This window comes from Colias croceus, chromosome 29 (assembly GCF_905220415.1).
Source record: "Colias croceus chromosome 29, ilColCroc2.1".
NCBI classification, from domain to species: domain Eukaryota; kingdom Metazoa; phylum Arthropoda; class Insecta; order Lepidoptera; family Pieridae; genus Colias; species Colias croceus.
In genome coordinates, this window is record NC_059565.1 from 3,427,795 (window position 1) to 3,449,523 (window position 21,729).

The following is a 21,729-nucleotide window of genomic DNA, read 5'->3' on the forward strand; positions in this document are numbered from 1 at the left end:
ATTTATGGTCCAATACCAATATTGTCCCTGCTGCCTACGTGAGTAGCCGGTTTTACGTTTACAATAATATTCTCATTTGGAAATAGAGCTCGGATTGGTAGTAATTCTTCTACGTATTAACGTATCCATCTATCTTATTACGAATCGTTTCAGTAAATCACACCAGTTTTTCCCATAAGTAAAAGAAACCTACAATCACATCATTACAATTCCAATCTTAACACCTAGTATTAAAGTACAATTTCCTACAAACCTTGTACACTAGGTTTTCCGACAAAATGGAATTTTCTCGAACCTCCATGATAGATCTAGTTACATTTTAAAGTGCTCCAGTTTTTCTTATCTCCTTTTAATTCGTCTCAACTTACGTTCGAGTAAAGGAATCTTCGCTTATAAATCAAAAAGTAACATGACTCCAATTAAAAATGGCCATTTTTCAACGACTATGGAAATAGATTAAATGGTGACGGCGGGTGTTAAATTTTTCACTATAATAATTAGACGCTTATAAAGCTGTCATTTGGAAGGAATAAAAATACTAGTTGCCTGGAGAGTTGAGCAATTTATTCTCATTGTAAAAATATTATTTTATAGCCTCTATATTATCTTCTCGATATGTATCTTCGCTTATTTTTCGTTTAAATCATACATGGAAATCGGTATATGAAAATATACGTCAATAGTATTAACGGGCTATCATCGATACGATGGTAAAATATTATTCAAGGAGTTCGAACTTTTAAGAAAATAGGATATTTATTTTAATTTAACAACTACTGTTATGCTAATATTCGTATTTGCATTACCACGCAATGCCTCTGCTCGTTAGCCACACTGTAACATACAAAATAACTTTAATAACCAATATTAACTTCCAGATCCGTACGTAAAAGTATGGCTCCAATTCGGCGACAAACGAATCGAGAAGCGCAAGACAGCGGTTTTCAAATGTACCCTAAACCCAGTATTCAACGATTCCTTCTCTTTCAACGTGCCCTGGGAAAAGATAAGGGAATGTTCCCTGGATGTTCAGGTTATGGACTTCGATAATATTGGCAGGAACGAGCTAATCGGACGGATATTGTTGGCTGGTAAGTAATGTCTTTTTTGACCGGCTTGGTTGGTAGTGAGCAAGGTCGGTGAAGCTTTCCAAGCCAGAGGTCGTCGGTTCGATTCCCAGGGGAAATATTTGTGTGATGAACACAGATGTTTGCTCTGTGTCTGGGTGTTTAAAACTATACAGGGTGTCACACTATTGGTATACTAAGCGCGAAGGGACTTGTAGTTTTTCATACACTGATCAAGTAAAAAATACTGAAACAACCAAATTACTTCAAAAATTTTTTGCTAAATTTTTCCTGAAAATCCATGTTTTCTTCTCTAGCTTCGCGCAGCCGGCATATACCGCTTCGCTAATGTAAACATTTTGTCTATGAAAACATAATCTTAAACGATAGCTCACGTGCTGGTGGCAAAGTTGGGCGGGTTGCTTGTTATGGTAAAAAAATTGGTCTGGAATTTTATAAGTATTTTTTATGTACTCAGGTGTCTGCAAAACTATAACCTCCTTAATCCTTTGAGCTTAGTATACCAACAGTGGGACAGCCTGTATACATATATGTATGTATATCAGCCATCTGGTTTCCGTAACACAAGCGAAAATTTAGTATGGGATCGGATCGTGCCCTGTGTGAAAATTGTCCTGAAACATTTATTTATTTATATAACACATGCATATGAGGAGTCGATTTTCTGTTAGAATTTAGAATTTAGGAGTTAAAACTATAAATGCTATGACCTATAACTCTGAACACAAGTTTCTCCGTAAATTAAGCTAATACTTTATTTTTATTACATTACTTTTTATGTGTCCAAGAATAATTATGGACAATTAATTACGTGTATACTCTACGTCTTTTTCTTAGTCACAAGACTTATTGTTTTATTATTTAGTTATTTTCAATTTTCATTATCTTTAAATCGCAACAATAAGCATTGTTGTTTATCTTATGACAATAGCTTTTGTGGCCAATATGGCATTTGATAACCTCAACCTGAATTCTAGGAATTTTACTTTCAATTACCATAAATTAATGCATATAATAATACAATGAGACAAAGTATTAAACTTTATAGTATGTGGGGACTAACTTTGAAGGATATTTAAGAATGGCATGGGCTTCTTTATCACAAGTCAGCCCGGGTAAAGTCGGGAAAAGGAATTCCAAAATTAATACGTTCATTTTTTGTGACAAAGAAAATCTGTTCCTGTCCTCCTAATATGCCCTGTAATATTATGCAGTCCTGTTTTAGAGGCGAAACCAGATTTATAGTTCTGTAGTGTAACCGTGTATGAGAAAGTATTTGATTTGAGCGACTTTCTTTTATACTATGTAGTGATTTTGATTTAATATTTTAATTTTCAGGTAAAAATGGCTCCGGGGCCACCGAGACCAAACACTGGCAGGACATGATAACCAAACCGCGGCAGACCATCGTTCAGTGGCACCGCCTGAAACCGGAATAATTTACGTCACAACTATTACGTCACACGTGACGTCACGTCACAACTATTACGTCACACGTGACATTACGTCATAAGACTGAACGGTTCTGGGGATACGCTTTCGATAGTCGGAGTGGATGTGCCAAATGATTATGTTTTAGTTTTATGTTTGACTAGTTTCAAAGAAAAACTCGCATAGTTCCCGTTCCCGTGGAATTTCCGGGATAAAACCTATCCTATATTACTCGTGGATAATGTAGCTTTCGAATGGTGAAAGAATTTTTAAAATCGGTCCAGTAGTTTATGAGCCTATTCATTACAATCAAACAAAGTTTTCCTCTTTATAATATTAGTGTAGAGGTAGATGGGTTAGGTTCTTGTTGATTCGGTTGAAACTTGAAAGTGTCTGGTTGTCAGAATAGATTTATTTCTCGCTAAATTTGTTTATTATGGCTAGGTTCTGTTTGATTAGCTTGAAAGTGTCTGGTTATTAGAATTGATTATTGTCCTTTTTTTCTTGTTAAAAATGTTTGATATGGTTAGGTTGTCTGAGTCGCTTGAAAGTGTCTGGTTGCCGGAATAGTCACCTCTCGATTTATTAAATCCCTTTTTACTTTGCACTAACTAGTTTTCAGTTTTTTTGATTTAATTAATAATAAAGAATAATTGCTATATTCATAGAATTGAGTAAAAATTTATAGTATGTTTGATTTGCTAACGAAAGTGTCTGGTCGGTTGTCCGCCATTAAAAAAAATATAAAGACAGAATTAAGTGTCATCTCTTGATTAAGAAAATAAATTATCTGGTGTGCTAAATGCAGACGTTTGTAAAATTTTATCTTTACAAAATAAATCAGCCAGACATCAATTCTAAATTCATATTCAGTAGAAAAGTGGTACTTATAGAAAATTGCTAAGCAGCTCTACCATCAGAGTCAAATAAATCAAATTTTTATAAATTATGAATAACCAGGAATGACATTCAGTATAATTTTTTTTATTTCATCCCACTGAGAAAGTGCTACCTACCAATATCCTAAAGAATAATCATAATTGGATATTTTCAATATGAAAAGTGACGGGAGAATAACGGTATTGAATCGGTATGGACGTTATAACGTTATGGTTATTTGACAACGTAACGTTATCGGTATCGGTTTCTTTAAAAGTTTAGTTTAGGTAAAGTTGAATTTCTATAAATTATTTTACTAAAATTAAGAATAGTCGAGTTAACAACGTAGTAACTAGCAGGGTCAGTCTTAATACGTGTTTTCTCGTAGAGTTTTGTAATAATGTTTTAATCGTAATCGTAAATATCACGAATAGACATTTTTGGATGCGTTTATTTCTACAACACATTTGCCACATCCATTTCAACATTTTCTTCTTTCATGACCATGACTTGCTAGTGCTGTGCATCAAAAAGTTTTTATATTTTTCGTTATAAAAAAATAACATTAAAAAATATTAGTATTGTTTAACTGCACGGCACTTCATTGCTATGACCTAAATCTTTCAAATCTTCAAGAGTTACATGTTTTAAAACATTGTAATTCAGTTATAAAATTTTATTTAATACCCAAATCCTGTCATAAATGATAACTAATTTCTAAATAACAATTGAAACCTTAAAACCTTGTTTTAAAGCGTGTAGCCCTTACAATGAATTATTTTTATTATTACAGTAAAATTCTTCTTTTCAAACGCTTGTAATGATAAAAATAATTAATCTACTTGTCACGCTGTCTACATAAAAATGACGTTTTTAGTGTTGAAGAGTCAATGTTAAATTATGGTTAGAATTATGTATTTAATATTATTGTTATTGTAGATAATAAAATATGAAAAGTCGTTCGTATCGCACAAAATGAGTAGATGTCATGTTGACGTTTTTAAAAATAGAAATATCTATTAGAACGTCAGTATCATTGTGTAATATTTTTGCTCGGTTGCTCAAAATGTATTATTTCACAAAACTACTAAAATAACATCTTAAAACTGCCAAAAAATTATGCAAATGCAGTTCTATTTAGAAGGGCTGAGCCACTATTCAATATGCCATCATGTATTATCATTCATCTTTAATAAGTTTACTATAGCGAGAAATATTGCTTACATGGTTAATTAGGAAGGTACTTATTTAACATCAATTATGATTATTCTTCCTTAAAGTCCTTCCTTAAATTAAAGGCTTTTCGTAAAGATACAGATCTCAATTGAAACAATAATATCAGGTCATGAATTAAACCACCTTAAGTAAATAAGTGCAGTAGTAAATATCTAAATAATTCCTACTGTCAATGAATTTTGACTTGCAAAGGCAAAGCATAAAGCAATCCTTCTCGCTCTTGTAAATTATATTTCTATATGATAGAAAGAGACAGAATGACAGGAAAATTCTAATGTGGCTGTAGAGAACTAGTCGCCCCTTTTATACTGTAATTCATGTAGAACTTTTGTAACAGAAAATGTATGACATTTTTATTTATAGTTTACATTAGTTTTAAAACGGTCATTCATTAGTTAAATTAGTATCATAGAAAACAACCGTTAGTATGTGATGTTTATTTCTTTTTAACAATTAATGTTTGTAAATAAAATCAAAAAACAGTACGTAAGTACTAAGTATCGTTAAACGATGTGATAACGAAAAATATCCGAAACGATATCCAAATAACGGTTATTCAAAAATAACTGTTACGTTACTGTTATTTGCAAGTAATCAATTAGCGACCAAAATTAAATCGTTTTTCAGTTATTATTGAATATTTATAATAGTGAGATATTTAAGCTTGTTGTTAATCATTCCATTTAGTTAACATTAATGTTGATAAAGATCATTATTGTATACATTTGTAAAAGTTTTATAGTGTTGTACCCGGTGATGCGGAGGTTTTTCTTAATTTATACCTAAGTTATTTCTACCTTATACAGGGTTACTTGTAAAACACCAGCAACCTCGCAGGACAAGATAGCCAACATCATAAGTAACAACATTTGTTCTACGACTTTTGATAATTTGTTAGATTTTATTTTCATACAAAAATAAATATTAATTTAATTTTCCGTTTGAATATTATAAACTCTACGCGCATTCCAAAAATTACGTAAACAAGAAGCGAACGAGAGGGGGAAGGGGGCGTCGCGTCGTCGTTTCGATAATGAATAGACTTACAAATGTTGGAGAGTACAATAAAAGCTTAAAAAATCATTTAAAAATAATTAATTGCGTTATGCCAAAAGTCGTAGAACAAATGTTGTTACTTATGATGTTAGCTACCTTGTCCTGCGAGGTTGCCGGTGTTTTACAAATAACCATGTATATTCCATAAAAAGCGTTGTTAATGATCTGAACTATACAGTTGAAATATTTTAATTTTAAAGTATAGAAATAGTATACTGTTACTTGTTACATCCTCTCAGGTGGATCTCTAGGGTTGATTAACCAGGTAAAGCAGCTTATGGCAAAGCCACTGTATTGATGGGTGACCGCATAGAATTACTATCTCCACGTTTAAGATCGTAAAAAACTATCCCGATTTATATTGACTGATAACAAGCCAAATGGAAGTTGTCTAATTTTGGTATTTAATTCAAAATTAACCAAACGGTAACGATGGAAATTGCGTTTGAAACAATGCGAATTATAATAACATGAAAATCCCTGAAATTATAATTTTTACTATTATTAGGTACAATTAAATGATATTCCTAAATCCTTATAAATTAGGAAAAACTCCGTTTTACGTTAGTAGTTTTAAGATACCATATAGTAGCATGTTGTTATATTTAGACATTAATAGTCGGACTTGGTGTATGTGATTTTACTGCGGTGTTAATAGAAATACAGTTTTATCGTACTTGCTAGTGCAACTATTTTTATTTATTAAAAAACATGGCATCGCCATCGATGGCAATACCGCATGGCAATACCGTCACGGCATGGAGTAAGATCTTTGAATCTTACCAAAGACGTTTCACTTCTGACACGTGTGCTCGACACACACGCTCGTTTTTATTATACCGTTTTGCTTGATATCTTTAGTGTGTTTAATATTGATTAAATTTTAACATATTTGAAACGTTTTGTTAGAGGTAAATAAACTAAGAATACCTAAAAATAAATTTATTTGCAATTTTAATTACTTACATGGTAAATCAATTAATATATGGGGTAATTTTATATCAATAATGAATAACAGAATTAGTTTGATATTAAAATATCGAGCTAATTAGTAATTACCTATTAAGGTTAATAAAAAGAGTAAATTAAAAAAATACGGGACATAATTTAATTATGTACTAACTTCATCAATATCTAGTTAAAAGATATTCTTGCGTCTTAAAAATTTATAACCGTGACTAAACTAATACCTATTAAAACAATTTATATTCCATAGAAAGTCTATCAAAATATTACCGTGAACAATATATGACATCCATCACACGAATTCATGAGTGAAAGTCGATTTTTCTTCAGAACTCTCACTTTATAGATGCTTCAGTCACGTTCATAGTGACTAGAATATTAATAAAATAAAGTAAAATAAATGTATTATAACGTAGGTATAGAAATAAACTTTAAATTCTATTCCATTATTTATTCATAAATAAAATATGTAATATTATAAAGACAAAGGTGTATAGAAGTAACGATAACGTAATTTTTATTGTTCAAAAGTGATTTTGACAAAATTATATAATAATGATTTTTAAATTGAATGCACACCACAATGAGAAATTAAAATATATACCTACTTCTATAATATCGGAAAAGTACAGAAAATGTATAACATTATTAAACTATGTATTAGTTTAAACGATTACAAATAAAATAATTATTATGAATATTCATAACCACATTCATAACAGATATCAAATGAGTAAAATAACGTAATACCGATAACGATTTTGATACAGTTACAAATAATTTGTTTCATCTGTCTAAATTTCCGTTAAAAATTTAAAAGAATTTAGCTATTCGATTTTAACTGTCGCAAAAAGCTGTTTCTTAAACATTAATAAAAACTTTCATAAATCCTTTCAGTTTAATTTTATCGAAATAAAAATAGTTGCATTGGCGAAAAATAGTTAATCGTGACTAAGCCGAGCTTCGGTTATGTATTGCCAACCGTGTAATATCTAGTGATCATTGAATCTAGTTTCTAAGCCTGACACGATTGCGTCATCGCGGACTAATTCTAGATATATACGTCTCTGTCTATTACATAATGTTAGATAGAGATAGCAGTATTTCTCGTTATTCAATGCAGTCAGTTTGGATTTAGGACAGTTGAATCTGTTTCGGAGTCTAGCTTAGACTCATTAGATAATCTAGTAGTAAATGCTATATTTTTTACTGTCGGATTTATCAAGTTTTGAAGGCTCTTACGGATAGAGAATGCTTTTTCATTATTTTTGCTATGCATTTTGGGAGTGGTTATTTTTAGTCTGTGTACGCTATCGCTTAGTGGTAATTCATGGGCATATCCTGTCTAGAAATTTAAATTATGTAAGTAAAATTGAAAGGTCAAAATGAGAGGAATTAATCTATAAATGTATATAAATAGTTATACTTCTTTGTCATTTTCATTGAAATCATACTTCCTACCTCTTTCGTTTTATAACCTTTTATAGCACAAAAATGTAAGGCCGGTTGCAGAGCTTCACCGACCATCAGTGCGTACGTCAGTCGCGCTTGTCATATGTATGGAAATTCATAAAACCGTTCATAGCTAGACCGACCATACGCACGCGTGATACTACTGACTGACGGTGACTTACGGTGAAGCTCTGCAACCAGCCTTAAGCATTTGTTTTAATTGTCTGAATTAGTCACATATCATGTTTTGTCAGTGATGATTAAAACTTTTTTTATTTAATAATCTGTCGGCATGATAACTTTTTGGAATAGTTGATTTTCGTTTGGAAAAGTATATTTTTTGTAAAAATATATGGTATATAATATATACGTGGTATATTTTTGCTTTGTACAAAGTTATCAGCACAAATACATATTTTAATAATAATAAATCATACAAATAATAACGTTGTCGTCATATTTTTTATAAACGTCAGAACCACAAATCGATTGTCAAATTTCGCGCGCTTTTCATGACGCATCTTTGACATTTGACAGCTTGTCAATAATATTTTAAAACCAGCTCAAAATCGTAATCGCATTTGGTGTCTATTTTGTGCAATATTAAATGTTAAAATTAGAAGAATTGTGATTTTAACACTATAGTTGATTATTTATTCGTATATCTAGTTAAAATTAAATTTATTATATATTTAATAGATAAGTGATCAATGTTAGCGATAGTTGAGAATGTTAAAAATGTATTTATACATAGTGTGTTAATGTTTCGCTTTAGAATTTCAGTTATATTGTTTCTGCCTATTATATCGTGACGTGATTTTTTTTCTTACATGGCAAATCGTCATCGCAAAAAAAAAGAAATAAAAGTTTTTTTTAAATCTAAATTAAACTGTAAAACTTCATGAATTTTTGGTACATAAATGTAACCATTTTATGTAATTTTTTGGTCTTAATTATGTCTCCCATGTTTCGATATAAGATGAGGCAGATGCAATAAGCACAATATTCTTTCGATTAACAGTGAATTAGAAGTTAATTTGTTATTTTTAATTTACACTTGTATAGATAAATGTTCGTATAATACAAGTATATAAGTGTTGACAATTAGGTATAATATATTCTGTAAAATTATATGCGATTCATTATTCTGAAATAAACTATTGAGTTAAAATGTGTTTTTTTCTTTACTCAAAACTTCGTGTTTTTCCTCTTCTCAATAATATATTTTAAAGACACTAGAGACAAACATTTGGCGTCTCTTGGTACATAGTTAATCATTATATTTACACTCAAATTAAATCATCAATCAAATATCATCAAACTAAGGCTATGGGTTCAATTCCGTAGATATACAGATAATAAAATATCCGAGTTCTATCAATTTATTTATTTTTTTTATTTGATGTAACTTGCAAGTTAAAATAAATATATCAGGTACCTTGTCTTTCACATTTAAGGATCTATATTTCGTAAAACTTTTAGATATAGAGCATCTCGAACAATGGTTTAAAACACTATTTTCTTCCATAAAAAAATTTATAAAAAATATTCCTTATACATTAAGCTGTGTTGGTAAAAATAAATAAAAGACATATTAGAAATTTTGTATTTTTTATTGAATAACTTTTCTATTAATATCAATATCACAAACATTATCTTATAATAGGCAGGTATTCAAGTAAAAAGCCGATGAACTTCTAAAAAAACAAACACAAAAATGTACAACAATTAACATTTTGTCACAGTTTTTTGAAAAGACAGGAAGTGTGGCGATTGATTTTCAACAATGGTGGCCTATTGTACATTATAAAATAGAAACTAGAAAGCCGAAACGTATCATTTCAATGGAAAGTGGAGGCAATGGGCCACAATTAAAAATTTCTATTCAAAACGCCTCACCTTTAGACGTTCAAATTTTTTATCTGTAACTAAAAGCGTCTAAAATTGGCGCGTAATTTTCCCGCCACAGATTACAAATGAGCTGTCATGGTTGCCGCGCTCTGCCATAGACTAAATTTATTTCTAATTTTTTTTTGTAATAATTTAAGATTTCTTTTCCTCCTCCTTCTTTGCGTCTTCTGGGGGAGGTGTAGGGAGTTCTGGGTACTCTAACTTGACGCCATCCTCGCAAGTGAAGACTGGGCAGCAGCCGGGGAAGGGAGCTGTCTTGTTTGTCTTCTCTGTAAACAATAAATATGGTTAAAGTATGAAATATAATACGTCTGGATATATTTTAGTGACATTCGTATCACATATTAATGAAATACGATAGTATGATATGTTAAAAATTAACATTGTGTGTTTTGAAATTCTTCTGATAATGCGTTTTAAATTATTGACTGCCATATACTGCTCGAATATCAAAAATAAAAAAATAAAACCAATGTTTTCTATCTATGGCAATTTTTTTACCCCGTATGAGTCGGGGTATTTTTTATTATCATCTTTAAGAGATATTATTATCAAATGAAATGCGAAGTAATATAGGAAAATTCAAAATACGTGTTCTATTACTAATATTTTTGTTACAATAAAACTTACCAGTATCAAGCTTGCACTTAGGGTTAGCAATTGGCAGAGGTCCACAGTCCTCAACTAACTCCAACAGCCTTGGGGGCTGGTCTTCGCTGATGACGCAAGAGCTACGACCACAGAAAGGTGCTAGGTCCCATGAGTTGCCTGGCTCGACGGTCGCGCAGCGGGTGGACGCGAAGCAGACGCCGGGGAAGTCTGTGGGCAAAGATAATAGAGTTATAACACAGATAATTTAATACGCAGATACTGGGGAAGTCTGTGGGCAGAGATAATAAAGTTATACCACAGATAATGTTGTTGTAGTTGCCTTAGACTGGAACCCCCAAGGAAAGCGTAAGCGTGGTCATCCTAAACAAACCTGGCGGCGGACAGTCATAGACGAAGCCAAGAAAATCGGGAAAACCTGGAGCGAAATCAAAAGGGAAGCTCTCGACAGAAACGCCTGGCGGAGCACTGTGGATGCCCTCTGCCCCAGCTAGGGGACACAGGAACATAAGTCAAGACAGATAATGTAATAGATACGCAGATACTGGGGAAGTCTGTCGGCAGAGATAATAGCCTGTGGGCAGAGTTATATCACAGATAATATACACACTAGTTATATAGATAAGAGAGCTAAATAAAGTGCTAATTTATGATAGATAATAGAGTTAGGTGTTCTAGAAAGTTAAGTCTATGGCTGGTTTATGAATAAACTATTTTTTTTATAATTCTGTGTTTTTTTCCTTTTACCTACCAAACATTCTCTGAATTTTATGGCTAACGATGTTCGAATATTTTGAGAGGTAAATAGTATCTAAGAAATAGTAAACATATAAATTAATATTTACACTACCATTAAAAAATACAAATTTTCAAAACTACTTAATCACCATATTAATTACATACATTTGATACCAACAAAGTAAGGAACAATATGTTATCCGAACCAATCTAGATTCTAGACTGGATGGCCGTGGTCTAGATTCAAAGTTCAGCCTGTGAATGTAAACTAAATCACACGGTTCTAGAATTAATTATTTATTACACGATTCTGTTAGCATATTCGTATAAAAAGACTAGTCTGTGCCTTGCGAGTTGCGGTTTCACCCGCGTGGCTCCGTCTCTGTTGGTCAGTGTGATGATATAAATAGGCTATCTAACACCGAAATGATTTTTCGAATCGGAGCAGTAGTTCCTGACTTCCTGAGATTAGCGCGTTCAAACAAACAAACTCTTAAGCTTTATAATATCAGGATAGATAGTACCTATAGATTTAGTTTGAATGTTATGTTTGAGCGAAAATGTTTATTATTGCAATATGTTCTTCTCACGAATTTAATAAAAAAATCGACATTTTATTAAGTATAACAAATAACAAATACCTATATATAAAAGGGATTTCCAAATTAATTGTTGCGTGTGTTTCATGCATTAGGAGACAGATTTTATTAATTTTGTTCCGAATATTTACCAAAACCTAGCACCAGTAAAATATTTAATAACATATGTATTATAAATCTTAAAAAAAACTTGCCAACTGCATGATTATTATTTTATTTCTTAGTGCAATGGACAGGAACACAATTTCACAGTGTCACAGGCATTATTTGGCCGCCATTTTAAAATGGGAGTTTCTCTTTCAATTTCAAACAATGTGTAATGCACAATACAGTTACGCGTTATGTTGAATTAGCATTGTTTGAAGTAGGTCAAAGAAATAGACCTAATTGTTGTAGTAGTACATGGTGAAATATTAGGTTTAAATTATCAACTAGCTATCCGCCCGCGGCTTCGCCCGCTTTGTCTAAAACAAAATAAATTATATACTAAAACCACAGACTAATAATAATATACTACGTATACAACTAAAACCTTCCCCTCGAATCACTCTATCTATTAAAAAAACCGCATCAAAATCCGTTCGATAGTTTTGAAGATACCTACAAGCATTATTACCTAGGTAATATGACGTAGTGATATGACCATGAAGGAAGTATGGATCTCGTATTATCAGGATATGAATTTGAAAGTTTTGTCTTTGGTGACACGCATTTTAAATCTGTATCTATAGGAGATTGACAGGAATAGAAACTGATTTGTTGAAGCATTAAATTCATGGAAAAAGCTTGTGAAAACAATTCTCATTCTCATTTACCCATTTTTATAAAAATAACGGGTTGATAATTACAGAAATTATGACTAAACTTAATGATTGCTTTATTAGATTTGCCTCCGTATAACTTAGGTACATATAATTAAAATTAATAAAACTGCCCAGGTAGAGCCAGATTGAAAAGCTAGTATAAAAAATGACAGTTTACGTAATATCACAAGGCGCGTCCAGACAGCCTAGTTTGTGACATCTAGACACACAACTTTCACTTGAAGTAAGTTATATAAACTTAATGCTTAATAACTTAACTCGGTATTTAATTACAAGCACTAAGTAATTTTTAATAAAGTAACTGAACTGCACGAACATTGAATTCTATGATATATTTTAGCTACATTTTCAGTAAACTACTAGCTGTAAGAACTGCATTTAATTCGTTGAAGTATTTTCGACGTGAGACACATACAGACAAACATACAAGAAATAAGAATCAAGATATATTTTTGTTCATTTTAATTGTTATTTGTATATGCAAAAAATAAGATTATCAAATCTAATTGTAATAGAAATATTATTTTTTTGTTTATGTATTCTAGTTTATATTAAACATTTAAAAAATAACTATAATTGTCATGCCATTTTATAAACATGGGCTTTTTACATTTCAATAAGACTACAGTTAAATTACTAATTAATTAATTACAGTTAATTCTTTGGATAATAGAGTCGATAAATATTTAAAATATGTCGTTAAACACGTAATTTAAAAGTACGTACTTTATTTTAAGAACAACTATTATTATAAAATTATCATAATCTTGATAACTATGCGCTATAGTTATGGCTACAGTCTAGACAGTAAATTACAAATTTATTATTATTAAATGCATGTAAAGCATCTATTAGGTATTATACAAGTTATACAAATTTGAATTGTAAAATAAGTATCTAATATATAAAAATCAATGCCACTTTTCGTTGTAATTCCATAACTCGAGAACGGCTGAACCGATTTCGATAATTCTTTTTTTATTATATTCCTTGAAGTACGAGGATGGTTCTTATGTAGAGAAAACGTTAATATGTACCACGGGCGAAGCCGGGGCGGACCGCTAGTATAAGTATATTGAAAGCTTACATAGTTCACAGCACTTCAATATAATAAGTGTGATCTGTGACATCATGTCATTTGATTATGTATGAGTCATTTTTCTTATACCTGTTACATTTAAAGGACACGCGCAAAAAAATCGAGTTGATATACAACAGAAGTCAATCGTTTTCAATTGTCCAAATTGTTCGTTTCCAAATAACATCAACATCAGTACCATGGTTTAGCCTTGAACGTGTAACAGACACACAAACAGACGTTTATAATATTACTACATATATATATCGCATTATTATAATTCGAAAGTATTTATATTAATAAAATGTCAATCGAATACAGTGAATGTAGTTATTATAAAATCATAAATGTCATTTCCGCTTCCACAAATGTATTTTTATCCTTGCTTTTTCTAGGAAATGACATTAAGGTTAAAAATACTTTTTTATTATTATCAAATTTATTACAAAATGACTCTATTTTTTGCTTCATGTCTCCGCTTCGAAAACTTTGTCAAAACATTTAAAAATACAGGGAGCGGCCATTGTATTTAATTAAAAATAATCATCACATAATAAGTATAATGAATATTATTGTTCTTAGTTAAAACAAAACATTACCACAAAACTAGCTAAATATGGATGTGTCTAAAATAAAAATAAAAAATATTATTTATGAACATTAAAAGTGGTTTAATTACAAGTTGGTTTAATGCTCTAAGAATTACAAGGAAAGCTACAAACCTCTTTACTAATTTAAAAAACAAGTCATAAAAAGTTACATAACGCTGTCATCACGTATTTGAAATGCTAATGTTAGTGACATCGCAGATCGAGCCAAGTTAAACTACTTTCCAATCGTATGTAATGCGTAACAATTTACTTTAAACGAAGATTTCAAAACAAACAACTATAAATATAGTAAAAAACAAAACTCGACGTTTTAAGAAGACAAACTCATGAAATAATTGTATATTCACCAATCCTTGATTGTACAAAGTTTGAATTAAATCTGTCTATTTAAAGTGGGTCAAAATCAAGTCTAAAAGAGTCGGATGGTTACGTACAAACATACAGGTGATAGAGCAGTGGTGGCTCAGTGGTGAGACCTTAGACTTCGAATCGATAAATCCGTGGTTCGAGACCAGGCGAGCGCGTAGGAAATAAATTGATTTTTCAATTTATCTGCGCATGTTGTAACATCACCACTGCTCGAACGGTGAAGGAAAACATCGTGAGGAAACCGACATGTCGAAGAATTAAAAAGTTCGACGACATGTGTCATCCGCCAACACGCACTTGGCCAGCGCGGTGGATTATGGTCTGTACCCTCATAGGAGGCCCGTGTCCCAGCAGTGGGAACGTATATGGGCTGATGATGATGATGATGATGATACAGGTGATGCTAATAATAGCATGTTGATACACTTTTAAAAGATCATCTAAAAACAAAAAAATCTACTCTAAAGCTTTTTCTGTTCGACCATCACAAACAAAAGATGATGATACTCAGTTCAAACTCTATACTATGGTTCAAATGTTACAACAGCCAAAACGAACAGCGGACGCATGGAGCGGATTACTTTTTAAAACAACCTACTTTCATTAGATTCTAGAACTGTCCAAGGCTGTATAATCATGTCATTTGATTATGTATGACTCATTTTTCTTATACCTGTTACATTTAAAGGACACCAGGAAGTAATCTAAATAAAGGTTTATTTATGTTACTATAATAAATGTCAATTGTGATTATCATTGCATGGTTTTACAAATAATAATAAGAGTCATGATTAATTCAAGTATGGACACACAACTTTTAGAATACGTTTTATACCATCATTCAAAAATATTTATATTAATTTTAATAGCACCAATGAAAAATATTTAATTAAATATTTACATGACGTGTTGTTTTATGAGTTTTTAATTACTGTCATTTCTATCACTGTTTATTAAACTGCAATTAATTATTTTTAAATTTGATTGTAATCGGCATTTAATCATCATTTAATTTTTCTTGAATTCAATTTATCAATTTAATTTAATTTATCAAATTATTTCGTCTCAATTTATCTTGGAAGAACCCAATGATAACGTAACAAAGAATTCAAAAATACCAATTTCAAGGTTTTTAAACACAATAACCGCTCCATGCCATTAGGAACAATTAAAATGTTATTTACTGTAATCGGATAAAAAGGTATAATGCATGCAATTTGATTTCCCAACGGATACCATCGAGTTACGAGTTGCTACATATCCGTGGATTGCGAAAAACTACCACATTAGACATAAATACAAGTTTTTACTGTATATGGCAATACTGTCATTTTAAATTATTGCATTATGTATAACTAAGTGGTGAGAGGCCTTGTTATGAAATCACTGAGCTATTAAGTAATAATCAGCTTAATGTTAACAAGATCGTTTCGAATTTCTTTTATTGAAAATAAAATTGAGTCCCCCAAAAAGCTTTTTTTAAATATGGAAGCTTTTGGCATTGTTCACATTCGCGCCAAAATTAAAAAAAGGCGCGTAAATTTTTATAAGGTACGTCATTAATAAGCAAGAACATTAATTATTTTTATTTGTTTTGTATCATGTTAATTAATTACGAAATTATTCTGACGATGCGTTGCTTCACAGGCGTTGTGGATAATTAAATTTAATTTTGTATCATTGAGCCAAATGGCCAGCATTTAACTGTAAACCACGTGAAAGTCTATAGTAATTGTGAAAGGTTTTTGAAAGTGCACGATTTCACAGCAGGATATTAGGTCATCGAACAAGACCTAACCTTTTGTGTTGAATTATCTGTAGATTTAATGTGACTCATAGATATACATGCAGGAGCATAAATGTAATGTATAATTATTTTACAAAAACCACTATGAATTATGATCAAAGTTATCTTATTTAAATGAATTGAAATAAATATTTACATAAATATTTTACAATTGCATTCAATTAGAAATAATTTCTTCATTTTCATGAGCGTTGCAAAGATACAATTTTATTAAGTAAGGTAACATAACTATGTGTTTATTTAATTTTTAATGTAATTGAAATTAAATTGTAACTATAACATCAAATTAGTTCCACAGGTAATAAATAAATTAACACCGTATGTGTGTAAATTATTTCTTTAGGTTCTATGTAATACGATATACCAATTTCCTTGCATAAAAATAACAAAACAGTGCGTAAGTTTTATTAAAAAATATAATATCTGACCTCCATGACTAAGACCTCTTTGATGGTCGTAGTCAGCCGTGCGTAAAAGGGTAGATCTACAAACTATGGAAGAAACTGAGTCTTATTTCGGCCCACATTTTTTTAAACGTTCTGTTTGCGGAATTCAGTCTAATTACAAGAGTACAACGTCTCTAAAAGTATATAGAGCGGAACAGTCAGAATATCTAATAGTTTTCGATTTATGGCCATTTTAAGGAAATCAAGCCACAGGAAACTGAGCAGGGCACCAGGAAACTGAGAAAAACAACAAAAATCATTTTATTTATCATGTTTTACATGAATTTGTATTATTAAATAAATTTTTAATGGTACTAGCACCTTTAATAATAACGATAAATAACTCTTTGCTTGGCTTACATACTAATTCTATACTTAAACAGTCTTGAACAGGAACTCTATTCATCAAATGATCATTGAGCATTAAGAATTATTATTCTAAGTTTAATTAAGTAAAATCTTCTTAAAGATAGTTAAAAACATGAAAATAATGAAGTCTGAGACTTAATGACACTTCAATCTAGTATTGTACTTAAATCTAGTAAAAGAAAATCATAAAAAGGTAGGTAATAATAACTTTGGCGGTTTCAATACTATATTAAAATTTTAAAATTTTAAAATCACAGTCAGCTGAGCAGTCAGGGCATGTGAACAATATAGAATCGTCTTTAATGCATCCATCATGTGCCCAATTATTGCATACTAGACACTCGAACCAGTCATTTCCTGTAGTATCTTCGCTGTGAGACCACCCTAGATAAGGCTCTCACAGTCACTGTATTTTTTTTCTTGCCATTTTTTGTATCATTTTCTTTGCCTCTACATTTCTTGGAATTCAATTTTCCCTTCTGTATTGAGTCTGGTTTTTATCGTAGTCTGCCTTTTTTCTTTTTTTGCTGCCAATCTCAGTTGATCTATTTAAATTTTTTCATTCCTCAATTTCTCAGCTATCCTTTTTTTTCTATTATCCTTTGTCAGTTTTTTCTTTGGTTTCGCCATTTTTTCTGTACAACAAAATATAATATTTAGTGTTCAAAATACAGTGCAATGCAACCAACTTTATTTTACACTTACATGTGTATAATCATTGTTATTTAACTATTAAAGATTTATTTTTCTACTAAGTCATGACATAAGTTAAGTTGTAGTGTAAATACCTATAGTCAAAATAGTACTAGGAACTGCTAAGATCGGTAAAAGTAATGTTTTATGCTTTTTTCCGAAATTTCTAAAAGATTACGTGAATACTAAATTTGACCATTACCAATACTAATTATCTGTAGATATTTAATTACGACAGCTACTCAAATGATTTCTTTCATTAATTTATACGTAGTTTAATGTTTATAGGTAGAAAGTTCTAAATTATCTTACGCAGAAACAATGTTTTAATGTCAACTATCAGGATCCTGGATGGTTCTCAGTATCCTGGCTTTCAATTTGACAGGAACCTGAGACCAGGATCCTGAGAATATCTGTCTAATATTAAAAAAAACATATCAATTTACAACATTTAACCAGAATTTAGCAAAACTAGGCCTTTGGGTCAGCAACTTACGTATCAAAACGCTATATTTCCTAATATTATTTATTAATTACGTAAAAAATATCTTACCAGGATCCTGGGAACTCCACTGATTACGACACCATTTTCCTTGCTGACCGCGCCGGGCTGACTGAACGATGCGCTAGGTGTGAATAGCTAGATGATATTCTTTGTCTCTTTCGTACGTCTGATTAACTCAGCTGAACGGCAACATCACACGCCAAAAAACCTAGCTGTTATTTGCTTATTTTACATCGACCAGGATCCTGATATGAAATCGTGGGGACAAAATGTTGACAAGATTTTTTAAATATTTTTTTGGGTAAATAAGATAATAATTATTCTATCTAGCAAGAAAACACAGTAAACTCACCGATTTGGCTTTCAAATTACCTTGATACAGAAAAGTAAATAAATCACGACGCACTTTAAACCAGAATCTGACCGAGGGACAGTTCAGGATCCTGAGAATTTGACACTTTGAACAAAGATTTCGTGGCATAAATAAATGTTTTTATTAATTATTTTCAGTGACCAACAAGAAACAGCTTTAAATAACAGTATTCCGTACAAATTAATTACTTTGAAACGTTTTTAATGGTATAATTTGGCTGAGCCGCTTAAAATTCCTTACTTTGTAGAACTACCCAAAAGCATTTGTATTTTTAAGAAATAAACTACATTTATATAATAGAGATGATTACAATTATATAATAAGGATGAACTGAAACTACTTTACTTATTATGAAAATTATTTCATCAGTATTATTTTTCACATTATTTCGAAACACATATTTATACATGAGACATAATATGTAGAGAGATATTATGAGAATAATATATAGAGATATATTATGAGACATATTTATTTAAATCTTACTTCAAAGTACATAAGGCCTGAAACTTTTAAAATACAAATTGCAGTAAGTTTGTTTGTTCATAAGAATACCCTAAAGCTGAATATGCCTATCTTTTAGGAAATATTTTCTCAAAACCATAAAATAAAATGAATTTATGCTTCTTAATATATTATATATTACATAATAATTAGAGCAGGCCATGAAGGCCAAGGTCAAGGCTAAAAATAACATAGAAATATGTTTTTTATTGAGTTAACAAAAAAGCTATATCAATCGATATAAAAAGTATGAACGACATATTTTTTACAAGCCTAAACTATTTTTTTCTGATATTATAAGTAAGTAATCGTAATGTAGAGACTATCAACTAATTTTCATTTATTATTATACATATTCACATTTGTATAAAAACATATTTAATTTATAAAGTGATGAACCTACGTTTGCATAAAAAAATAAAAAAAATCAATCAAACCCTCTTTCTAAAAAAAACAAAAAAAAATCGGCAACCACTTTCCATTTCTCTCGTGTTTTACATCACTATATCGATTAACACTTATAATAAACCTAAAAAACCGACATTTACGTAAGAATCGCTAAAATTATAACATCATACCGGTTTTTAGACTTGATTTTCGTAAACCAGCCCACCAAGATACCGGTTTCTTTTATAATAATGTCATTGTTAATGATTTATGTTACATTATCACGAATATAATTATATTGCAATATTAATACGAAATTATTGATCCAGTAAGTATAAATAATTCGATTTCTTTATTTTATCGTTACTATTTGAAAATCTAAGTTTTAGTATACAATTATGAGGGTCCGAGAGAGTATTATTATACGGCTTTTATACATTTTTTAGTTTTAAACAAAAAGTTTAAAATAAGCTAAGATAATTTATATGTTTCATTTATTTAGATGGCATGACTCTGTATATAGAGACGATAGAAAATTAGAGTTATTTTATATTAACGCAAAAATAATTGACTACTTACCTACTATAATTTTTTTTACAAAAAATTTTAAAAAATTACGAAACAAAAAGAACTAACGGAACCGCCAACAGACATAACGCAATAATTGTGGAATTATTAGAAAAATAACCATCTCGTATTACAAAATAAGTGCATAGTTAATTACCTAAACGTAATAATTTAGTTGCACGCAATATGCAAATATGTAATTACTTCACACACCAATTATTTATCTAGATTTCTCTATTACCTCGTAACTATGTAATATTATTATCATAGAGCATAGACAGTTCAAAGACAATAAAAAGCTAGAGCTTTTTTAAACTTTACTCTTTTGGCTTAAAAAAAAAAACAAAAAATACAATTTTAGCTTTCACAACATGGGTACGTAAAAATTCATACATCGAATTTACTCAAAAATGTGATTATTTTTATTTTTATCAATTTGAAAGCCAAAATCTTTTATTTTTAAGGCTCTAATAAAATATTGAATTACTATTGAAAATGGAAATTATGCAACAGAATAATAATTCTTCTTCAAAATAATTACATAACACACCCCAAAATTAATCCAATTATGAAATAAAACATACCTCTAAGAACATCAGCAGGGATCAACCGCTGAAAAGTCTTAGGGCCGTCATTTTCTTTCTTCTCTTCTGCGGCAAAAGCCAGAGCGAATACAGCCAAAACAACCAGGTACTTCATATTAACACCTTACGAGTGCCACGCGATTAAAAAAAATTATGAAAAAAAAATGTCAAAGTTCGCGCGCTTTTCGTTTGACAGCTCCGCGTCAGGCGACAACTGAGTTGCGCGCACACCTTTCGCTTCGTTTTATTCGAAGTTTACAGGCGGGGAGTGAATGGAATCAAAATGGCGGATCCAACAGGGTATTTATTTTTATTTACTGATGTCTCAGGGTTGGCATTGTTGCAAAATTCAGTGTTTTTTCCATTGTTGTTGATATGCGCTTAATGGTACATCGTAAGTGATGCTCATTTTTGGTCGGCTTATAGTGGGTCAGGCTGAACTTTGTGGGGATCTTTCTAGAAGCATTGATGTAATGTGTTATATTAACTGAATGTAATCAAGACTGTTATGGATTGGTAGAGGCTAACAGCTAAGTTCGCTGTTACGGATTAGAGTCGGGAAATCAATCGAATGTTGTTAAATGTAAAAGTTATTTAACTCATTTCATGTTTTTGTAAACGCTACTGCACTATTGACATGTATGACA

General features: G+C 30.8%; 2 protein-coding genes across 8 annotated transcripts in view; one reads left to right on the top strand and one right to left on the bottom strand.

Moving 5' to 3' along the window:
* Window positions 1-5,476, top strand: part of LOC123704409 (synaptotagmin-7) — a 243,467-nt gene extending 237,991 nt beyond the window's left edge. For all 7 annotated transcript variants that reach the window (XM_045652789.1, XM_045652785.1, XM_045652784.1 and 4 more), the window contains 2 exons: window positions 879-1,091; window positions 2,427-5,476. In XM_045652789.1, coding sequence (XP_045508745.1) covers window positions 879-1,091; window positions 2,427-2,527 — 314 coding nt within the window. In that variant the 3' untranslated portion in view covers window positions 2,528-5,476. The remainder of the gene's footprint in view (window positions 1-878; window positions 1,092-2,426) is intronic.
* Window positions 5,477-9,702: 4,226 nt separating this feature from the next.
* LOC123704425 lies at window positions 9,703-21,319 on the bottom strand. Its single transcript, XM_045652817.1, has 3 exons — window positions 21,083-21,319; window positions 10,650-10,838; window positions 9,703-10,288 (listed from the first exon to the last, which is right to left on the bottom strand). Exons 1-3 carry the CDS (start codon window positions 21,195-21,197, stop codon window positions 10,152-10,154), a joined length of 441 nt encoding a protein of 146 aa, XP_045508773.1. The 5' UTR covers window positions 21,198-21,319; the 3' UTR covers window positions 9,703-10,151.
* Between the last annotated feature and the right edge of the window lie 410 nt (window positions 21,320-21,729).